Source organism: Schistocerca serialis, chromosome 11 (assembly GCF_023864345.2).
Source record: "Schistocerca serialis cubense isolate TAMUIC-IGC-003099 chromosome 11, iqSchSeri2.2, whole genome shotgun sequence".
NCBI classification, from domain to species: domain Eukaryota; kingdom Metazoa; phylum Arthropoda; class Insecta; order Orthoptera; family Acrididae; genus Schistocerca; species Schistocerca serialis.
The window spans coordinates 159,644,193-159,667,073 of record NC_064648.1 but is presented as its reverse complement, the minus strand read 5'-3'; the positions used below and the strand labels follow the sequence as shown (position 1 = coordinate 159,667,073).

At 40.3% G+C, this 22,881-nt stretch overlaps 1 protein-coding gene across 13 annotated transcripts in view; it reads left to right on the top strand.

The window, feature by feature from the left end:
* Nucleotides 1-22,881, top strand: part of LOC126426744 (eukaryotic translation initiation factor 4 gamma 1-like) — a 656,907-nt gene that overhangs the window by 418,618 nt on the left and 215,408 nt on the right. For all 13 annotated transcript variants that reach the window (XM_050088722.1, XM_050088718.1, XM_050088727.1 and 10 more), the window contains 3 exons: nt 6,522-6,577; nt 11,084-11,191; nt 19,838-19,939. In XM_050088722.1, coding sequence (XP_049944679.1) covers nt 6,522-6,577; nt 11,084-11,191; nt 19,838-19,939 — 266 coding nt within the window. The remainder of the gene's footprint in view (nt 1-6,521; nt 6,578-11,083; nt 11,192-19,837; nt 19,940-22,881) is intronic.

The following is a 22,881-nucleotide window of genomic DNA, read 5'->3' as shown; positions in this document are numbered from 1 at the left end:
GTAAAATAGCAGCATTAACTGTGTTAAAAATTGTCAAAGAACAGAAGAGAAAATTTCGAAGAAGGTACTTAACTCGTCGATGGCTTGAACAGTGAATTGGTGATCCAGGAACACTAATCAGTGCATTACAATGATTTGTGGTACATAATAGTAGAAGTTATTAGATTTCATAATGGTGTTATTAGATAACATAATGCCATTCAATGTTTTGAGGTACATTCTAGGAGAAGTTATTAGGTAACTAAATTCTATAATTTTTTGCGTTTTCATTTTGGATTGAGTGTAGTCAAGGTACAGTGTCTAATGTCCATTTGCATGTGCACAGTATCCATATTCTCTATGTTGCAGTGACTAACATCACTCTGAAGTAACACACATCACATAGATTTAGAAATAGCTTAGTTTCATAATTTCATTTGAATGGAAGAAGAGAGCTTTTCAGAGCTGCTCAGCATTATTAAAAAGATATTTTCTAGTAAGGTACAGACATGAAATAGTCCATAAAACCAAGAGATAGGGTTGAGAGTTTGATAAAAGCAAGAACTTCCAGTGTATAACTTAGCATGACTGCCAGTCTGTCGGAAAGTAAGCAAAGATTTGTAGCTACTGGGGAAATATTCCAGTCATTGACCTTTGCAACAAGAATTGAGGCAAGTACATCATTTGTAATAAGTAACATAAAGTACTGCAGATAATACTTCAAATAAATTAATATGAAAGACCCACAATCTTCTACGAAAGGAAAAGCGGTGAGCGGGGGAAAAAAAAGCAGACGGGCTACGTTTATCTCAGTTCATGACGTTATCAACTACGCTATGGGTTCAACACGGCAAGTGGACCTCCGCATATAATTACACAGTACCCACAAATGTCGTCATTTGATACTCAGCTATGACAAATTGTACCAAAGTGGCACATTTTTACTAGATCATAATTGCGCTGTAGCATTAAAATGGTATACTTTCATATGACACGAGTTTTAATGCTAAAAACATCAGATACAGGCTAGACTTTAACTCAGAGATGTAGTTTTGCATCATTTTATTAGAACATATCATAAATAAGATGATATATTTTTGAGAGGTTCTCAATATGCTGATGTTTGAAGTATTGTATATTCGTGCCCACCAAATACAAAGTTTAATTTCGTACAATATTGCTGATTCTAAGTACTGATTGTACCATAAAAATAATGTTGTATCTCATTGGCCACTTTCTTCTCCACGAGGCAAAGATCTGATCTGTTAGATCGTTCATTTCGTGCAGTGGAGTGGAACCTGTAATTCCTCGCACACACATCACCAGCTCCTTGCGCATGTGCATTTTCACATCCTGTAAGAGTATAGCTTAAGGCTGCGGTCACATTTACACGATAAATACCGTATTTACTCGAATCTAAGCCGCACCTGAAAAACGAGACTCGAAATCAAGGAAAAAAAATTTTCCGAATCTAAGCCGCACCTGAAATTTGAGACTTGAAATTCTAGGGAGAGAAAAGTTTTAGGCCGCACCTCCAAATCGAAACAAAGTTGATCCATTGTAATATGAGATACAATTTAGATCGAATGAATGACGATACAGCTACAGTAGTTTGGTTCGAGTCGTAAGCTTAGCAGTTAAGATTTACCAGGTAGCTTTTGCTATGCGTCAGGCGCTCCATCCGTATATGGGTACCCTTCCTTTTTCATGTGCTTCGTCTGGTTTGAATTGATTGCTTATTTTTCTTTGATCTGATAAGTGCCGTTCCCTTTGTTATAGGTGTTTACGTCACTCTAAGCTGAAATGCATTATTGTACTGTGTCATGCATTGTTTGTCGCATTCTGATAGTGTGTGTTTACGACCTGTTGCCGCTCGCGGCAGGGCTTGCTTTTGTGCGCGCTACCGCCGCTTACGATAAAAAAAAGAGAGGAATTGTCTCATTATCGAAACAATGGCAACGGACTGCTATTTGTTGATATTTACACTGCTGCTTTCTATGATAATGATCAACAAGAACCAAATCGTAGACTGTGTATGATGGATGATGTTCTGAACGAGAGTTTAGCGAAAATTTATCACCGTTTGAAAATCCTTGCAGACGCCTTTTTTGTACATTACATTGTGCACAGAAATTAGTCATCTTAGATTTAAAAATCAAGTCAATTGCCGTGCTTCATTTCTGACTGTATCACTATTAGGCATGAGAATAATACGAATACAAACATGACATGATATGTATATTCTTCCGCGTTTGCTGTTGTCTCACACTAGTTTTGTAGTTTATTAGGCAGACTGGATTTAAATGAGAGAGCAGCAAACACGAAAGAATACATGGCAAAATGTTTATATTCGTATTATTCTTATGGTGAAGAGAATACTGTGTGTGATTCACAAAAGTTCCTATTAGCAACCATCTCTTCTCGCAGGTAGGAAAAAATTCAGAATGTAGAGTTGGTCATGTTGACAAACATCCCAAACAGTCTTGCCAGTCGGATTTTCATAGTAGGCGACATTGAAATGCTGCTGCATTCAAAGATGAACAATGCGGAATTTGTATTTACTTCGTTGGATAATGTATGAAAATGCAGCAGTCGAAACTCGGGGCGGAGAAAAAAAAGCTCGTCTTCCACCTTGTGAATGAGATGTCTCAAAAAATTAGCAGCAATCTGTATTCCTTTCTCGGTTATTGAAGTAAGCAGACAAGTTTTACAAATATGATATTTCAAAAGAAATGTTCCATTACGTATGTGTATTATCACAAACACACACAGCTTAAAATAAATTGGTCCATATAGCCATAAGTCATTAAACCTGCAGTGATTTTCAGTGTATGTGTGAAATACAGGTGTAAGTTTTAGAGTAAGATACTCTGAATGCCTCAAGCACCTAAAAGTGGAAGCACGTACTAAACATCCGCATACCAAATTGTATAATGAATACCACCGTAATGGGATAGAGATGGCCAATAAGCAGTAATTAGAATACATAAATAGCCACATTGCACAAAAGCCCACTACAGTAGCTTTGAGCATCAAAACTGACATACCACTCACCTGAGATTTTAATTGTTTGAAGTTATATTATCAAGTATTTTGTTCAGTCCACAATATTCTGGAAGGGCCGACGGTGTGTTTGCGTCACAGTTTGTAGAGCGAGAAATTTCTCCTGAGAATGTGTGTAAAAATCAGCATATTCTTGCATCAGCATCTCTTACAGTAGAGCTCCTGTGAATATTGAAATGTTGCATGTGTGAAAGTTTGGCAGAGATATTGGGGGAAATAGGGCCAACAGCCTTGCTGCAGTGTTAACATGGTTCGCGTGAGATCACCAAAGTTAAGTGTTGTCGGGTCTTCAGAGACCTGTTCGGACGGAGTTTAGTTTTTTATTTATTTTTTTATTATTTTGGAAGCAGACCATCTGTTTACCATTAGTGCTTATTTACACGATTCAAGAAACAGATGAATATACATTTTGAAATTGACATCTGGGGGTGCAGATTACCTATTTTTACATGGCCATAGGGTTCAATGTTGTTGTTGTATTGAGAACAGTTTTTATTTTTTGCCTGATTTCCTGCACTTTTTGTAGCCTAGTATTTAAAGCACCTTACATTTCATTTGGTGCTGTATTAAATTTGCTTCTGTTGCAGCAGTATTTGCTGCTGATGCTAAGAACATGCTGCTTCTGTTCAGTGTTTGACGAGAACAATTATATGGTCATGGCACAAAGATGCCATATTCTGCCTTCCTCCATAAGTGATTTGTTTGGAGTGGTGCAGAATCTATGAAATGCACAAGTGCAGATACTTTCCATTCTGTTTGAAAGCTCACATTTTGAGTGTGTCCAGTTTCTATTGGCAGAATTCATTTATCAGTATGTCAGCTTTCAAGACAAGACCCTCACTTGGAGGGAGGTGGGGGCAGCAAATTTAGACTGTCTGTGGGACTTGGTGGCCTCTTGTTGTTCACTGAAAGCAACATGCAATTTAAAGGTGGGACATGTTAAGATACGCATTATTTCAAAGTTACGTTACTGCTGTAACAATATTTTACATCAGACACAGCTAATGATTTCCTATTTCCCACTATATATGCAGCTTTGTTTTGGCAAAAAAAAAAAAAAAAAATGAAATACATACTGCAATAGTGTTGTACTTATTCTAATAATGAGTGTCTTACAAAAGAGAATCGCAAAGAATTTCTCAGCTGTTATTGGATATTACCTGTGGAGTGCACACAAGTTCAGTCCTTTAGGTTTTGTGTGTGTGTGTGTGTGTGTGTGTGTGTGTGTGTATGGGATCACCTGGTAGTCTAGAGTTGCAGCATAGTACCCTGGAAACGTCTTCTCACATAATTATTCAAAACATTTGGCAGCTGAGGATGTTTGCGTTAGTGTTCATAGGCTGCCACTGTGACACACGACTGTGGGGATTGCCGATCCTTACCGGTGTAGTGAGGATCGTACTTCAACCCTGTCGTGGACCAGGATTGGTCTCTTAGCTCATTTCGGAATAAGAAAAGGTATCGAGTAGCACACAACAAAAAGATAAGCATTTGGTAACAATTGTGACAGTTCTGTGCCGAGGCTGATACTGTTGTAATTGTGGTTGTCACTCTGTACAGAATGTGAATGTAATGGATATTAATGAAGTGTCGAGTAATATTAGTAGGAATCCCAAATATTTTGTCAGCTAGTGCCCACATGAGAGATACAAATATGCAGTAATTGGTTAAGTATGGAGGGAACAGCAGAAGAATGCTCCTATTGGCGTGCAAAAAGTCTAATTAGTCTATTGCTTTCATTTGCTGTATCTGTCTGCTCCCTCTTAACTGTTTTCTTTCTCTCTCTCTATCTCTCTCTCTCTCTCTCTCTCTCTCTCTCTCTCTCACACACACACACACACACACACACACACACACACATTCGGCCCAACTCGTTGTCATTACCTATTTGTGGCTCTACAGCCATTCGTCTCTTCCCGCTGTTGTCTTTTTTTCATTATTGATAGCCCTCTCCTCCTTGTCATTGTCATACTCTCTGCCTCTCATTATCATTTGCTCTCACCCATTTCCACTTTCTCTTTCTCATTGCCTAGCACAGCTCTTAACCGTCAACTATGTTCTTCTGTCACTTTGTCGATCTTCTGATTGTCTCCACTGCCTACTATATACTATCACAACCACTGCCTACTATATTCCAGTATTTATTACTGTTTTAAGTCATTCTCACTGCCTCTGTCTTTCTCTGCATAAATAAAGTGAATATGTTTGCGTACCAAAATGTTTGGAAATATTTTTGAAGGTGCTGAAGAAGATAAAGTGAGTCAGCTGGTACCCCACTGTCTAGTTAGTCTTCTTAAACTAAAGCATGTTGGACTTTTTTGTGCTCCGATAGCAGCATTTTTCTGCTGTTTCCTTTCTTTTCCCTGGTTCATCAGGGCATTCAGTTATGTGAAACAAACTTTGAATCAGTAAAATTTTGATATTTTACACATGCGAAATTGAAATAATGCAAAATTAATTTCATACCTCAGACTGGATTTTAAAATGCATAAAAATTTTGCATGTGCTTCAGTACAACACAGGGTTCTTATATTCCTGCTGATAACACAGAAATTAACAGTGTATTTCTACATTATTTGTCAATAAACTACCTTTTCTCTCTCACTGTCTATGACATGGGTATTTTACATGTTCAAGTAGAGCAACTTTGAACATCTGTGTATCTTGGAAAGGGGAAAAGATATCGAGCAAAATTTTTGGTGCTGTTAAAGATTAGGATCTTTGGTATATATTGTAAAGGTTACAGCCATTTGCTGTACACAGCCAACTTGAATCCACGGCTCTGTGTTATTACCTAAAAACCATGTTTTTGAGTTGTTTCTCAATAATAGATAAATTTTTTTGAAAGCTGGAAGATTGCACGCTAGATAAATACCTAGAGACTACGCTAATAAACAGTTACAATTTGTGAACTGAAAATTAGTTTTTCACATGTATCTCGAATATCCCACGGAACCTAATATGAAGTTAAGGAATGATCGCTCTACTGTGTTGCATAACAGTACCTTTTTTATTTCGGTCAGCGAGTTCGTTCAGGTACAGCTTAAGTGGGACATGTACTGTAGTATGAGTGATGAGCAGTACTGGTAATGATATGAATTCAGTTCATGCTTTTAGAAGTCTTGACTATTACTAGTGAGCCAGTAAGCTTTGCACAGAGGTATTGCTTGTATGTTTTTAATTGGGTTAACAACAACATTCTTAATTACTTTATGTTTGACCACTTTAAGAAATCAAAAGTGGTAAAGTATAACAAATTCTTTATACTCCTGAGCTATTTATAATAATTCTGCCCTCCACTAGATTTTTAATATCTTGAGCCACATGGTCACTGACTGGTTTTGTTAATGGAATAAGTGAAAAATATTGGTTATTGTCACCTACTTATATATAGTTGATTTGATGTGAGAAGTCAAGCTTGTTAGGTTGCTTTTGTTGTGTGCTATTCTACCTGATTGTTTGGTTTCTTTCTGTTGCAGCTGGCCAACTTTCAGGCTTTCAAGTGCAGAATGCGACTAGACAAAACCAGTCACAGGTCAGTATACACTTTGTAGATCATACAGGACTTTTCAACTGTTATGCTAACGTTTCAGCACAGCGCCAGCAATAGAAAGCACTGTCCTTTGAATTATTTGGACCAATTCTATCAAACTGCGTGGTGGTTTAGTCAAGAGCATATCATATTTGATAGAATCGTAAAAGATAGACTAAGATTAACATCTGAGGTGACAGGTGTATTTCTTCTCGGAATTGAGTGATCTAAAATTCTACTTGGGGAGTTGGAAATAAATTTCCCCTGTCGACTGTGGTCAGAGTTGTGTGTGAAAGGAAAAAAAAAAAAGAGAGAGAATGAGACATGTAAGATAAGACATTACTTTATTTTTCTACATAATTTCCAAGTATATAGGCATTTGTCATACCACTTATAAGCTTAAAAAAGCCATCCAGTAAAAAATCAGGGCATTGCATACGGAAGAAGCTTTGAACGGCTTGTTTGACGTCAGCATTGCTACCAAAGCGCCTTCCTTCGAGAGTCTTCTTCAAAGCAGGAAACAGATTGAAGTTCCTTGGTGCGAGATCCGGACTGTGAGGCGGATGGTGTAGGTGCTTCCAACCAAGAGTTGCAATATGGTTTTGCGTCGCCGGCACCGTGTGTGGTATCGCATTGTCATCCATCTGAGAACGCCAGGCAGCTTTTTCCAAATCGCTAATTTTGACAGTGGCGCAGTACCGCATGGCATTGCTGGTTGCATCCTCCAGAAAGTGCAGCAGCAAAACTACTTTGGTGTCACAGACAACGGTGAGTAGCACTTTGCCTGCAGACGGAGTGCTTTTGAACGTCTTTCGGACAGGTGATGATGGACGTTTGCTTTCCACGGATGTGGCATTTGATTCGGGGTTGTAATGGTGGACCCACGTTTTATCTTCCGTCACAATCCGAAACAGAAGGTCATTGCCAGATTCGTGGTAGCACACAAGCTGTTCCAGGCTGAACGCCATGCATTGTTCCGTGTGTGTCGGGGTCAATTGGCAGGGCACCCATCATGCTGCCACCTTCCTGTATCGAAGAATGTCGTGGATGATCTTGGGAGCTCGCTCATATCCGATTTCCAAGTTCTGCCGCTACTCGATCAATGGTGATAGCGCCAGTTCACTTTAATCGTGTCATCCACCTTCTTGACATACGCATCTGTAGTGGCCGTGCACGTCCATCCAGGTCTCGGTATGTCCTGCACTTGCTGACGTCCATCGCTGAATTGCTGGCACCATCTCCGCACAATTTGCCTCAACATCACACCTGACCCCCACACCTCAACAAGGTGGTTATGAATTTCTGTGCCTGATACTCCACATGCCCATTAATAGCAGATAACAGCTCTTACTTCCGCCTTTGACCACGACTCCAAAACGCACCTTCTTTCCGTAGCTCTGGGAAAAGACTGAGCAGCTGTCCTCCGCTTTGTGCAGGCACTGCGACAGCGCTATCCGCTCGATCGCGGTTGGCCTCTACCCAGTGGTGTATCAGTGTCTTGCACGTGCACTTTCACTTGCCGTGTCGTCTTTCACCCTTATCACACAACTCTCCCACAGTCGACAGGGGAAACTTATTTTCCAACTCACCCTCGTGATTCTGATATTTCTGTTATATTGGATGTCTGGATTAAAATGGTGCAGTTCAATTATGTTGGAAAACAAACTCGTCAATTTATTTCTGTAACTCTGGTATAAGCTGTAGGCATTTGAGTATATTTTTCTACAACTATAGTCGAAAAGGCTTAAGATTGTCCCTGACAACTCGCATCTCTGTTGCCAGCTTTCAACTGTGAAGTGCTAATGGCTGGAGGGGATAACAGTAGCTGTCTACAGAGCTGTGACAGCACTCGGATGTTGAGATACAGGTTTACAAAATTGTGTTGCATTATTGGTAGAGGTCGATACGTGAAGCTGCCTCTCCCAGTCTGCTGCAACTGTGAGGGATCTACCTATGCAGACTCGACTACAAAATTTTTCAAAGTTTTCATTTTGTAACCAGCTTTGATACATAAAATTTTAAGTTTAAATAGCAGTTTTGTAATTCATTTTTTGGCTGAGTTTTTGGCGAAGTGCAGTTTTCTTTCTTGGTAAATCAGCGACAGGAATATACATGCTGTATGTTAGAAATGTTTGTTTAGAATGCTTTTTGGCTTTTTCACAGCAATCTTTAAGATTGAAATCAGTGTCCTCTATTTTATCAACTGAAATACATACTCTCCTTAATAGTGACAATCTTTAGTCTCATATTAAATTGTTTGTACATTATTTTTACGATATTTCATCAAATCGATACAGTGCACAGAACCATTTTTTGCTAGTCTAATCGACTTACTGTGCTTCTGTAGTCAGTAATCTAATTACAGAGCTTGTTGTAGGTATTTGCCAATAGTTTTTCATAAACCAAAATATGTTCTAAGTCACATGACAGGAAGTCCTATTAGACAGAACAGAAATGATTTTACTGGTGTTAGTACGAATTAATTCAAAATACGGCAGTCAGCCACCTTGTCCATTTTTATTTTTGACAGCATTTCACAAGTTGGTGCTGTCCCGCATAAAATAATTTCTTCAATCAACCTGTAAAATAAAATTAGTAGAAAACCAATTATAGTAGTTTAGCAGTATTAAAGTTACAAACATGATGTACTATTTCTTTCGTGAAGAATTTCTTGAGAAACATTTTGAAAAATATAAAACAGTATTTTGGCTTTTGCTCATTCTTGAAGTGATTAAATGAAGGGAAACAAAGAAATGAGAACAGTTGACAGCTGAGTATAGTCGTCGAACAATAGTTGCTGGTTATGACTTGTTAGGCAAATTGGGATCATTGTATGTACTGTTTAGTTAGCAAGGTCTTTGCAATTCACGTCTCTGGAATTCTTTCCATACAGTAAACACTACAATACCTGACAAAAAATGTGAAGCACCCAGAAGGAGAGGGAAACGAAATGAAAATTCGCTGTCTGAGGGTTACGGTATGTTATTTTGGTGATGTAATCGGAGTAAAATTTACACACCACTTAGCAGAATGAGGCAACTTAGCAGTATGACATAGCATCCCCTTTGGCCTGGATGCGTGCATCGATTCAGTTGGGAACAGCCATGGAGGAATATCATTTCCGAGGTGAGGTGATCCACAGCTGTCATTACTGGTTCTCGATAACCTGGCTACCGGCACTGGTACGGAGTTGACATCCGAGCCGGTTTTGCGCTTCTTTTCGGGGACGAGCTCGAGGATGTCACTTGCTGTGCAAGTTCCTCGACATTGTGCAGACGGTCGGAGACACAAGTGGCACGTGTGGGCTACTGTTTTCTCTGTCGAAAAGTGCTGCCACACTACTGTAGCTCGACAGGGGGCACGAGGACACGGAATGTGTGTGACGTGCTGCTGTGCTGTCGGATTCTCGGTTCGGTGCCGGCCTCGACATGAAGTTATATGCGACTGCTCTCCCCACCGAATGCCGGGATTAACACCCCCGTCCAGAATGTTGGAAGAGTATAACCTCTCCCCAGGTTTCTGCCGTACTTGCCGACAGTGGTCATTTGGGGCTGTGCAGAACAGCTATTTGTCACCACGTACAGTGCAGTGGTATTAGTTGACAGTGCATGCTTCCCAGTCACGGCTCCATTCCTACTACTGCCATTTGTTGTGATGTTACTGGCAGCCTGTGCAGCTGACACTGGTTCCCTAGTCCTGTTGCTGTGGTTAGTTTCTGATTAATGGTGTGGGATTATTCGGGAAGTCCGTTACTTGTTCTCAGATGGCATCTGTAACCTTCACAGTGATGGTTCATTACTGTCGACACCCCTTATATGCTCTAAAGGGCCTAGTGACACCACTAAACGTGAATGACACTAATGCAGTGTGACTGCTTTCTATTTGTTACAGTGTGTTTCATCTGTAATCAAAGTTACGTTCATATCGGACTGTGTGTTCTGGCTGCTTCACTGTTTTGTCAGGACTTAATATTAGGCAATTTCTAGTCCCACTCGTGCTGCCCTGTTTTGTCGTGTGAAGTATCGTTCTGATTTTCTTCGGTGGAAGTGTGCCTTTCGTTCCTTGTTCACTTGTACCGTGGCCCGTAACACCGAATGGCCCAGTCTGTTTGCTGATCAGTGTGATTTTTTGTGTACTGTTTGTTTCTGAGCAAATCTGTGTGTGTATGATGCAGTGCTAAATAATAATACAGTAAGTAATATTTTTATCAGCAGATTGAACTTTGTGCAGATGCTTTAGACTCTTTTCAAAACCCAAACTAAATCATTTTGTGTTTAGAAGTCTTGTCACATATTGAGGAACTGAAGAATGTCCACTTCAGCTCACCTAGCAGTAACGGTATTTGGGCTGGGAACGTGAACTTGATGATTTCTGTCCCTTATGCTATAACAGTGTGCCTGTTTGTTCCAGCTATTTACGATGCCACTTTATGCTAAATCAAATGTTCCCAAAACTGTAATTTCAACAAACTTGCGGCCAGATATTTAACTTAATTTTTGGTGTTTGCAGCCGACATACTTCAATGCGAGAGCACCAGCAACTCGGATGACTAATCGCGGGCCACCTGTTGTCAGCATGGCTGCGAACGTGCCCGGACAACAGATGTTCCCACAACACGTGAGTATCTGAGTTTCATCCTGGCAAATGGCTCAAAATGTAATAGTGTTGAGCTAACAGAGGAGAAAGGTGTTACTGGAATACAAGAATTTGCGGTTGAAAATAAGGCAAGCTGTAAACTTAGAATTTGTTTCACTGAGGGCTGTCGAAAGACTACTTGGTAAATGAAGCGCTCTAGTCTCTTGCACAATAGTGAGTGTAGTAAGGAACTCTTCCATGACACGTGAAAAATACTTTTTTGACTGCCAGGATGACAATAACACTGCTACACTGTTGTTGGACAGGTTTGTTATACTACAGAAACTAATATTTTTTGTTGTGGATTCTGTATAACTAATGTTAGTATCTTAAATTAGAAATGATTCAGATGTGAGGGAATTTACAGTCTGTGCTTTCACTTAAAATTATTTGGAAATAAACAAATTTGTCTAAGACCGTTAGTAAGTTCTATTTAGTTTAACAATAACAACATATGTAGTTGAATCTCATACATTCCTGCAAATAGTAGTGGTGGTTTAGAAGAAAAAAAAGTAAATAGTTGGCTTAAAAATGTGCAGTCCATCAATGGAGTTGAGTTCCCAAAGCATTTGTAAATGTGTGGTGCACACTTGTGCAATAGCAGATGCAGGCATTAATACATAGTTTTAATACCTCACTGAGAAATGATGAGTTCGCACAGATGATCCCTGTGATTCCAAACTGTTATAAGGGACGTAATACTGATCTCAGTTGGTCAAGGTATTAATTCTGTGTTAGTGTGCTGTCCTTCGAACATGTTTTACTGCTACCTACCATCTGATCAAGCAAAGTTGTTGGACCATTGTGTTTGGTACACAAGTACCTAAATCCAGCTTTGTCTGGTGCAAATTAAATCTTCAGTAGCAGTACTGCTTTTGAGCTATTATGCTGCTTACATAAGTCGTAAAAAAAGTCAAATCATTGCCTTTCAGTTGAATAGGTTGTATGACAGCTTTAGTGCCAGAATCCTTTAGGGTCCTAAACAGCGTATTTTGAGATGATTATCTTCTGTGGTCATATGCTCCACGTAAGGAGTTAAAGGGATTAATAAATAATAAAAATAATCTTTTGTGGATGATATCAAGTCTCCCTGGAACTTGATTGCCAAGAGATCAAAGTGACTGATTTTTACATTAGGAAAATGCCATTATGGCAAATATTTCATCTACCGGAGGTTAACTATTGTCCGGAGCTGACTACATATGGTGATCTGCCTGTATGACAACATGGGTTGTTGTTCTGAGACAACCAGCCATTGCCTCTGAACAGTACATATTGCTGTAAAATGTGTTCATACCCTTCCAAGTTCAGAGTTTCTTTAGGTTTGGTAAGAGGACTGTACCCTAACCATGAAAAACACACCCTTATCCTGTAACGTGGCCTTCCCCATACTTCACCTTTGGTACTACACCTTAGGGCAGGTAACATTCTCCAGGTGTTTACCAAACCTGAGTCATTCCACAAGATTGCCACAGGGTATGGCAAGAATCACCAGTCCAAATAATTAAGTTTCCACTTATTCAATATCCATCGGCGTCACTCTTTACACTATCGCAAGTGTCGCTTACCATTGACTACAGAAATGTGTGACTTCCGAGCAGTTGCTCCACCATTGCACCCCATTGTGCTATTTGGGTTATTGGTAGCACTGTGTAGCTCACCAGTTAGTCTTCATACAATTGTTTACAACCCCTTTGGAATGGTCAGTGGTCCCTGCCCATCCAGTACACATAGGTCTGCCTGGTCTCAATTTAGGCTGTGCTTCTTCCTCGTGGTCTCGCGGTAGCATCCTTGCTTGCCGAGCACGGGGTCCAGGGTTCGATTCCCGGCGGGGTCAGGGTTTTTCACCTGCCTCGAGATGATTTGGTGTTGTCGTCTTCATGATAATCATTACAGTCGGAGGAAGGTAATGGCAAACCACCTCCACTAGTACCTTGTGTAGTACAGCGGTGTAGGTCTCCTGCTTGGTCCGCTATACTTTGTTATGGAGTGTGGGACATCATCATCATCATCAGTCCGCAGCTCAAGGTCTTGGGGTAGCATTCTAGCTTGCCGAGCACGAGGTCCAGGGTTTGATTCCTGGGGGGGTTCAGGGATTTTCCCTGCCTAGAGATGACTGGGTGGTGGTGTGTCGTTGTCATCGTCATCATCATCATCATTCATTCATCCCCATTACGGTCGGAGGAAGGCAATGGCAAGCCACTTTTGCTAGCACCTTGCCTAGTCGGCGGTGCGGGTCTTGTGCACCGTTCCCTATGCTCCTTGGAGTATGGGACTTCATCATCATCATCTTCATCATCATCATCATCATCATCATCATCATCTTCCTTCAAGTTTCCACTTTACAGTCACATCACCAACAGGGAACCTTGGGAGCTTGTTCGAAGTCGCAGAGCTTACTTGATCGACCCAGTTACTGCTTTCCTGTTGACAACACAGTACTCCCGCCTCCTTTTATTCTGGCCATTCTGCCTCTGGTGACATCTAGTTGTCAATTCTACATTACATAGGCCTCAGTGCATATTGAATAGAACTGAGCACAGGAAAGCACTGCTGTGATGAAACCAACCAATGGATTGAGCACAGGTTGAAGTATGGGGAAATCGCAGTTGGTCCAGGCGATGGGATAGCCACATCTTCAGAAGAAAATGTTTCCATTTTATTATTGTGCGAAGAAAATGTTCCTGTTTCATTTTTGTACTGAAGTTTCGAAGCTAAACCACTGAGAAACCAGGGCATGATTTACTTTGTGTATTATTGTGCAGAGCAGGTCTTCACACACACACACACACACACACACACACACACACACACACACACATACATACACACACACGTGGCACATTCTTCATAAGGTACAGTAAGTGTGCCTCTGAACTACAAAATGCACACCCTTTTGTTGCCTTCATACACACATGTGGAGCTTTCCTTACCGTTTTAGCTTGTAGAATATTTGGTTTGTAACAACTGTCTGTAGTGTTTGGATTGCTGTTCTGACTGAAAGTGCAGTGCCACACAAGCCGTTCTAGGATAGTAACTATAAAATTCCTTCATATGTGGACTTTGCTGAAGATATTGCTAACATTTCGAATACCCACGTGAGAAAACTATAGCTTCATGCTCTTTAATGATTGTAAGTGTGGTGTCACCGCCAGACACCACACTTGCTAGGTGGTAGCCTTTAAATCGGTCGCGGTCCGTTAGTATACGTCGGACCCGCGTGTCGCCACTGTCAGTGATTGCAGACCGAGCGCCGCCACACGGCAGGTCTAGAGTCTTCCTAGCACTCGCCCCAGTTGTACAGCCGACTTTGCTAGCGATGGTTCACTGACAAAATACGCTCTCATTTGCCGAGACGATAGTTAGCCTAGCCTTCAGCTACGTCATTTGCTATGACCTAGCAAGGCTTCATTATCAACTGCTATTTATCTTGTGATGCATGTACCGTCAGACCGATGTTCACCAATTATGGATTAAAGTTAAGTATTCCAGAAGCTACGTACCTTTTTTGCTAGTCTCTATTCCTTTAACTGTTCCAGACCTCACGCCAGTCTGCGTGAGCTTAAACGCGTGCCTTTCGGCTTACCTGTCATTGTGGATTGGCTGTCTTGCCAGTCCACAACAGTAAGTGTTCTGGGTTGCTGATTTCTGATCGTTTGGTGGTTCTTCCAGAAGCTAATGTAGTGTTGCTAGGTGGGTCAGCAGTGTGCAGATTCCACAACTCCACACTTGTGAAGGAGTTAAAACTGTAGTAATGAGTTATAGAACACACAATATGATTTTGAGGAATGTAAGGAACGGTTTGTCAATGTAAATTATTTGTGCGTAAAAGAGACCTCCAGGCAAATGTTAGAGATTGAGTCATCAACAGATGTGCGAGGAAGAATGAAAACTTCTCTGATGGTGCTGTGCGCACGTGCCTGTGTGTGTGCTTGCATGTGTTTGTGCGTGTATAGGTGCATGCTTCTGTGTGTGGGTGAGGGGGGTGGGGTGCACATGTAAAGGCGTCTCTCTTTATTCATAAAATGTAATTTCAGACACACACCATAAATGAAAATTCAACTGCTCTGAAATGTATGATCACAGACTAGAAACTTCATAGACACAGTAGAGCGCGTACAAAGCACTAGACACAGTAGTAATTTAGAAGGCAGGAAATCTGTACTACAGACCACCAAACGTTGTAGATTGCCGCTAGAGATTAGTAAGCTACCAGTTGATATAGCTCCCTTTTGATATGGGTTGTTTGCTGTTGTCAGTCTTCTGTTAACTGCTGAAAGTCCGTTATGTGGTTTTTGTTACAATTACAAACTTGCTTATTTGTAGTTACAACTACAAGGATGAGTCAAATGAAAGAGGAATATCGAATAAGTATTAACGGTTTACTGTTTAAAAAGTAATTGTCGTAAATGTTAATAAATTTATACCACAGTGAGATGCGACAGTCAGTGTTTTCATGGTAAAATAATTGTGGCTATCTAGGGAAACATGGTTGTTCCCAAGTGTGCATCTCTTCGTCCAAAGCAAGGGCTCCAAAAATATGGAAATCTCATAGGGGGAGATCGGAACTGTATGGAGGGGAGGATAAGTGAGGTTTTCCCAGTGAAGCATCTACATCTATACTCTGCAAACCAGCGTGAAGTGAATGGCAGAGGGTATGTCCCATTGTACCAGTTACTAGGGTGTCTTCCCTATTTGTTCACGTACCGAATGTGGGAAGAATGGTTGTTTGAATGCCTTTGTACGTGCAGTAATTATTCTAATATTATCCTCAAGATTCCTGTGTGAGTGATACATAGGGGTTGCAGTGTTGTTCTAGAGTAATCATTTAAAGCTGTTTCTTGAAACTTTATTAATAGCCTTTCTCGGGATAGTTCATGTCTATCACCAAGATGTACCAGTTCAGTTTTATCAGTACCAGCTTGACCCACAATTGAGCCTGTGTAATCATTGCATTTCATCCACCCAGTTATTCGTTCGATTTGTCCAATTCTAACAGTGACTCATTGATATTATAGTCTTACGACGTTATGTTTTTTATCGTTTTCTGAAATATACGGTTTTACATTTTTGAACAGTTAATTCAATGCATCACTTTGAAATGTTGTCAAGATCTTACTGAATATTTACTCAGTTTCTTTCAGATATTACTTCATTGTAGATAACTAAATCATTTGCAAAAGTCTGAGGTTACTAACAATATTGTTTGCACGGTCATTAATATACTATATGAACAGAAGGATCTCAACACTGGGGCCACCCAAAGTTATTTCTACATCTGGCAATGTCTTTTCATCTCTACTAAAAAGTCCTCAACTCAAGAGGGGAGGCCGCCAATTGTGAAATTCAGATTTGATTCATACTGCGCATAATAAAAGCTCATGGCCAGAGGTGTAATGTGGCAAAGCACCAAGATGCACTTCTCAGCCGTTGTCGAGAAAATCGACAGTTAAAAGAAACCGTTGCGGTGAAATACTCACTACGATTAATAATTTTCTACAGCGTCGTGGCGCAGCGGTAAGCGCTCGGGTTCATAATCCGAAGGTTGCCGGATCGAATCTCATGCCATGCAACCTTTTTTTTAAAATTCTAGAGGGAAACATTCCACGCAGGAAAAATATATCTAAAAACAAAGATGATGTGACTTACCATATGAAAGCGCTGGCAGGTCAATAGACACACAAACAAACACAATCATACACACACAATTCTAGCTTTCGCAACCAACGGTTGCTTCATCAGGAAAGAGGGAAGGAGAGGGAAAGACGAAAGGATGTGGGTTTTAAGGGAGAGGGTAAGGAGTCATTCCAATCCCAGGAGCGGAAAGACTTGCCTTAGGGGGAAAAAAGACAGTTATACACTCGCGCGCGCACACACACACCCATATCCAATATGCTCTCTTAATAGCCAAATGTGTTTCATTCAGCATCTATCTATAGCTCTATGTTTTGTTTTACACCTATTCCACTGTAATCACTTGTTTCTTTACAGTGACTGTAGACCGTGTGGAGGTTCCCTCTTTCAAATTCCTCATTGAGATATGGCATTATTGATTTTTTATTTAGGTTGCTGAACGTCCATATCTTTCTGCTTGTTTTAATTTTCCTTTGTATTTTGGTAATCATTGTTGCCACAATAGCATCATGGTCACTGATACCAGTTTTGATGTGGACATTCTTGAATTTGTAGCCATTGGATCCTGTAGGTTTCCATCACGAGTGGGGTTCCAAACTATCTGTTCTAGGTAGTTCTCAAAGAAGACATTTAGCAACATTTTACATGAATCTCGTATGCCCAGAATATGGATTATTGACGATAGGATTTGTTGACAATTATTTATAACCCAGTTCATTTAATGCGGCAAAGTTTTGAGGTTTCCTTGCTGGAGTATGTGCTGTTTGTATGACACCTCTTTACATAGCTGCAACTCTATGGAATGCATGCTGAACACCACATTCGTATCGGCAGAAATGTGCCCAGAATGCTTTCTTTGGAGGGACACAAGAATTTGTATTTCATATACCTCGTTTCTTTACGTACCCACACATCCCTAGCCATACGCAACTTCTATTGGAATGCATATATAAAAAAAAAAGTTTTAAGCATGGAAGCCTTTGAAGCCAGTGGCTCCTTAGGGCAAAAGGGTTGAAGAGTGAGAAAGATGAGTGAAGGAAAGAGACTAGAGAGGTTTTGGAAAAGGGGCAGAGTTCGTTAAAGTCACCCAGAACCCTGGGTCAGGGAAGCTTTAGCGGACAGGATGAGAAGGAAAGACTATAAAGGAAAGATATCGTTGGGGGCTGCACCTGATGAGATTTGAGAATTTGAGAGCCTAATGTGGAAGACTGGGTAATATGCAAGACAGAGAGTACTGCTAAAACATTGTGAAAGAGTTAACATGAGTGAAAAGCTAAGTGCATTTTATGTAATAGAGGTTGGAGGTGGACGGTGAAAAATAGACATAAAATGAAAGATATAGAAACCAAAACAGAGTGAAGAAAGGAGTAGTTACTGTGAAGAAATGGCGAGACAGGAGAAACTAACATAAACTAAGGCCAGGTGGGTGGTGAGAACCTAGGACACATTGTAGTGCCAGTTCCCACATGCGGATTACTGCGAAACTGATGTCTGTGGAAAAATCCAGCTGGCACATGTGGTGAAACGGGTACCAAGGTCGTGACTGTTCTGTTGTAGAACACGCTCTGCTACAGGGTATTGTGTGTTGCCACTACACAGCCTCTGCCAATGTCCACCCATTCTAACTGATAATTTGGTGATTGTCATGCCAATATAAAAGACTGAACAGTGTTTACATGACAGCGGGTATATGATATATGTTGTTTCACTAGTGGCTTTCTCTTTGATAGTACATGTTTTGCCAGTCACAGAGATAGTGTAGGTGGTCGTAGGAGGGTGCATAGGGCAAGTCACGCAACGGTCAGTCACAGAGGTAGCAGCCAGATGGGAGGGAGATGGGTGTAGAGGCATAAACCCCAGGGTCTGGCAAGTGTATTGTGGAGATTTGGAGGGTGACTAAAAACTATTTTGTGTGTGGTGGGCAAAGTCTCAGACTGAATGGATCTCATTTCTGGGGACTGTTTTAGGAAATCGTGGGGTTGTCGAAGTAGCCGATCAGTAGATTCAACACCTGGATAATACTGAGTGACAAGTGTTGTCCCCTTTTTTTTGGGAGGTGCCAGCAGTACCAGGATGTAGTGTGATGGTCTGGGAAATCAGCTTTTGAACTAGGCTGAAGAGTGAGGTGAGAACCATGGTGTACTGCTCAAAAGTGTCTGCATTCGAGCAAATACGGTTGCCTTTAACACCGAGGCTGTGAGGGAGAGAAGGTTTGACATGGAAAGGATGGCAACTGTGAAAATGTATGTATTGTTATTTGTTAGTTGGTTTAATGTGTACAGAAATGTATAGATTACATTCGGTAAAGAATAGACCTACATCAAGGAAAATAGGATTCGTATTAGGACTGTGTGAAATTTGAATGGGAGAAGGTATATAGAGATTCCAGAAATTTTATCAGGTCAGCCTCACTGTGAGTCACTGTGGTAAAGATGTCACCAATGTACGTAAACCTGCTTATGGATCCCAGGAAAGCCCCCAGAAAGTGAGACGTATGCCAGCATCTTCGTGGGTCACTTGGAGGGGCTTTCTTAGGATCCGAGCCTCCTTGAGTCTCCCATGTTGTGTCTTGCCGTTGAATGTTAATATCACACGGAAATGACTGTGACAGAAATAGAAACAAAATAATTGTCAATTAAAAAGAGAAGCAATCTTTGTTGACTACTTTTATCATTGCTGTTTGGCTGTTGTGTGTCCCTCCCCATGTTAGAAATAATCTCTTCATCTCTTTCAGATCGTAATGCAAATAACAAATCTAGCATGGTCTCTGTATAATGCTATATCTTCAGGTGCATGTGGTGAATCAAGACCCCCCAAATTGTGTATCTGTCTGTCTACTTGTCGGTAATATCACCCTTTTCTTTGTGTGTTCCTGATCAGTGAAATGTTTCTTTTTAATTCTTTGGTTTTATGTGATTTTACACTTTGTTTTAAATATCTTTTTATAACCAACCATTGTGATCAGAAAGAAAATAATTAAAAAACTTGTTTCAGATGCAGCCAATGCAAATGCAAGCTGTTTATCCTAGCGTTGGACTACCTCCCTTAGGAGTTGGGCAAAATGCAATGTACCTCAGTCCGAGCCAGATGCCTTTGGTAAGTGCACATCCTTTGTTTTTCTCATTTCAGCACTGTAGAAAAATTAACAAGATACCGGCTCGATCAAAAATGGTTAAAAGTTCGGCAAGGAAATGGTCCTTTTGTTCAGATTTCACAAGTATGAACATAAAAAATGCTTTCACTTTTTGCCTACTTTGATGTATAGTTCTGCTAATTTCTCTACTACTTTTTGCCAACTTCGCTGTTTCTTTGCTTTAGGATTAGTTTTAAAGCACTATATATTCTTCACTGTGTTGTTTTTATTGTTTTCGGTGTTACATCGGAAATGAATGTTCAGTTAGCAGTTACAGTATATTCGACGTCACAATCAAAGTGTACACTATTAAAAGAGAATATATTTGCATTAAACCTATTAAGGGCTTTCAGTTAAAGAAAATATGTAATCCAGTCAGTGAAGGAGAATAAGGGACAACATTCATTTGTAACAAATTTTAAAAATCCTTGCAGATGGGGTGCAAATGTTGGGGGAGGGGGGGGACATTCAGAGGACTGTCTTACATTTTTCTCCAATGACTCCAAAACTGCTGCTTATAGTGAAAGTGTTTCCCAATAAAAAAATAATCTGCATTAAATTTACTGTAAAAAGGGTCCTATCCATTTTTCTCCAAGAATAGTAGTTTCCTCATTTCGGAGATTTGAAAACTGCGGATTATTAAAAATATTCCCAGAACGAGATTTTCACTCTGCAGCGGAGTGTGCGCTGATATGAAACTGCCTGGCAGATTAAAACTAGGGTAGCTCAATTGGTAGAGCACTTGCCCGCGAAAGGCAAAGGTCCCGAGTTCGAGTATCGGTCCTGCACACAGTTTTAATCTGCCAGGAAGTTTCATTAAAAGTATTGTTTAAATGAAATAAAATTGTTTATCTTCAAATGAAATGGATTAAAAATGTGGAGTAGAGCCATATTAAGGAATTAGTTGTGTTCTTGGAGTGTGACAGGCTGGAGAGGGGTTAGCTGGTAAAGGGTAGAAGCGTGAGGGAATGCAGGTTGCCAGATTGTGGTCGTGCACTTCCTTTATCATACACTGCAAACTTTTGAGGGTGAGAGATAATTCTCCACTGTATCCTCCTTACTGCATCCCAAGAAGCAACTGCTGTCAGGGTATATACGGCCCGGGACAACCAGGAGATCCGGGAAAAACCCGGGAATTTTTTCATCTGGGAGAAAACTGGGAAAAAACCCGGGAATTGTTTAGAATTCTGGGAATTTTTCATTGTTTCAGTTTTCAATTAAAATTTTGTGCTTTTGACTGGTAAGAACCAATACTCTAACAAAAGATATCACTGTATCCTGCTACTGCAGAATAATACTGCAGCAACAAAACATGAATAAGAGAAAAGAAAACCAAAATAAAACATAAATTGCAAAGGAAATGCGCCGTATGCAACAAAAGAACAGTGCTCATACAAGTGTCTGCCAACAGCAAAGTGTGTCAAAGGCCATAGAAAGACTACGCAAAGCTTTCTAACAACAAATTTCCGCCGATGAGCGTGATGTGACAACTGTTTATATTAGATTAGTTTGAGCAGTTGCGGGTGGGCTCTTGCGCATGCGCAGTTGAGTCTGGTATGAGTAGTACCTTTTCCCGCTTCTGGTTACAGAAGTGTGGCTGAATGCCACTACTTTTCAGAAGTGTGGCTGAATGCCACTACTTTTATTGCTTCGGTTCGGAAATTAGTAAATCTGGGGCTGGTGCACAGAGCAGTCAGAGTTGTGGTGGGTAGGTGGGTCGTCCCCACGTGACCTGTGTTTACGTTCAGTGATTTTGCTGTTTCCTCTTCGTTTATTGCTCTCGCGTTAAATGATAACAAAATGGATTTTTGTGGCTGGGAGCTACTGAATGAGTTAAAATATGTTCCTGTAATTATGGAAGGCTAAAACGTGTTCATTAGTTTTAGATTTTATTTCCACCTTCCTGACAGTCAAACTTTAATCGCCTTACAGAACATTAAAGTTATTTTTGCCAGTTTGCTAAAGAGATTTGGCTTTTATTAATCTTTTCTGTTGAGGCAGTCAATTTATTTGAAACAAAGTGTTTAATTTCAAACTATTGGCTAGTTTCAACTGTTCGCTGCATTTCAAGTGTACGTATGGCATTATGCCATGATAAAGAACCAAACGTGAGATAATACAGTACTGGTACTCCAAGAAAATTGACATACAAATATGCACTTTAAGCCGAATTACGCGTTTTAGTATGGTTCACGAAATTCCGACGCTCTTGAAATATCCTCTGATGTCTTGTTTCTTTTATGACATAATGTAAGATCTTTTAATGTTTTACACGTACGAACATATGAGCTTGCTACGTCATCGTAGCTGCGCAAGCACGGTGACACTTACCTGGCGCTCTCTTGCAACTGCTGAAACGAACCTATTTCCAACAGGTCGCGGGAAAATATTGCGAATGGTGGTTTGACAAGCGTTACATTCAAAGCAGATTTCCTTTTACGTAAGATCAGCTATGTGCGAGAATATATGATGTATTTCTTAAATCAAAAAAATTTGACTCTAATTTAAAAATTAACTCTTTGAGGACAACCCTTTAGAAGAATTTCGAGCCCAGAAGATCAGATATTTACGTCGTTACTAAAAATTTTACCGACACATTTGTGTGATGTATCTTAAAGTGTAAAAAGAGCATAAAGATGAACTTTATATGTGGAACCTTAGCCTCTCTTCCAGCATATTAATCTTAGAGACCAATATTATATTTGAATGCTATGTATATTAATTTAAACCATTAACCTTTCTTATTTGTGTGTTCACGCTACTTAAGAGTGATCTTGGTATTGGCTGACTACATCACACATCCTATGCTGTCATCAGCTGGTGAGATCACGTGACATGAGTTATGACTGGCTTACAAAAGCGAATCACAATCTTTATTTCAATGCTTCGGAAAGTTACATGCAGT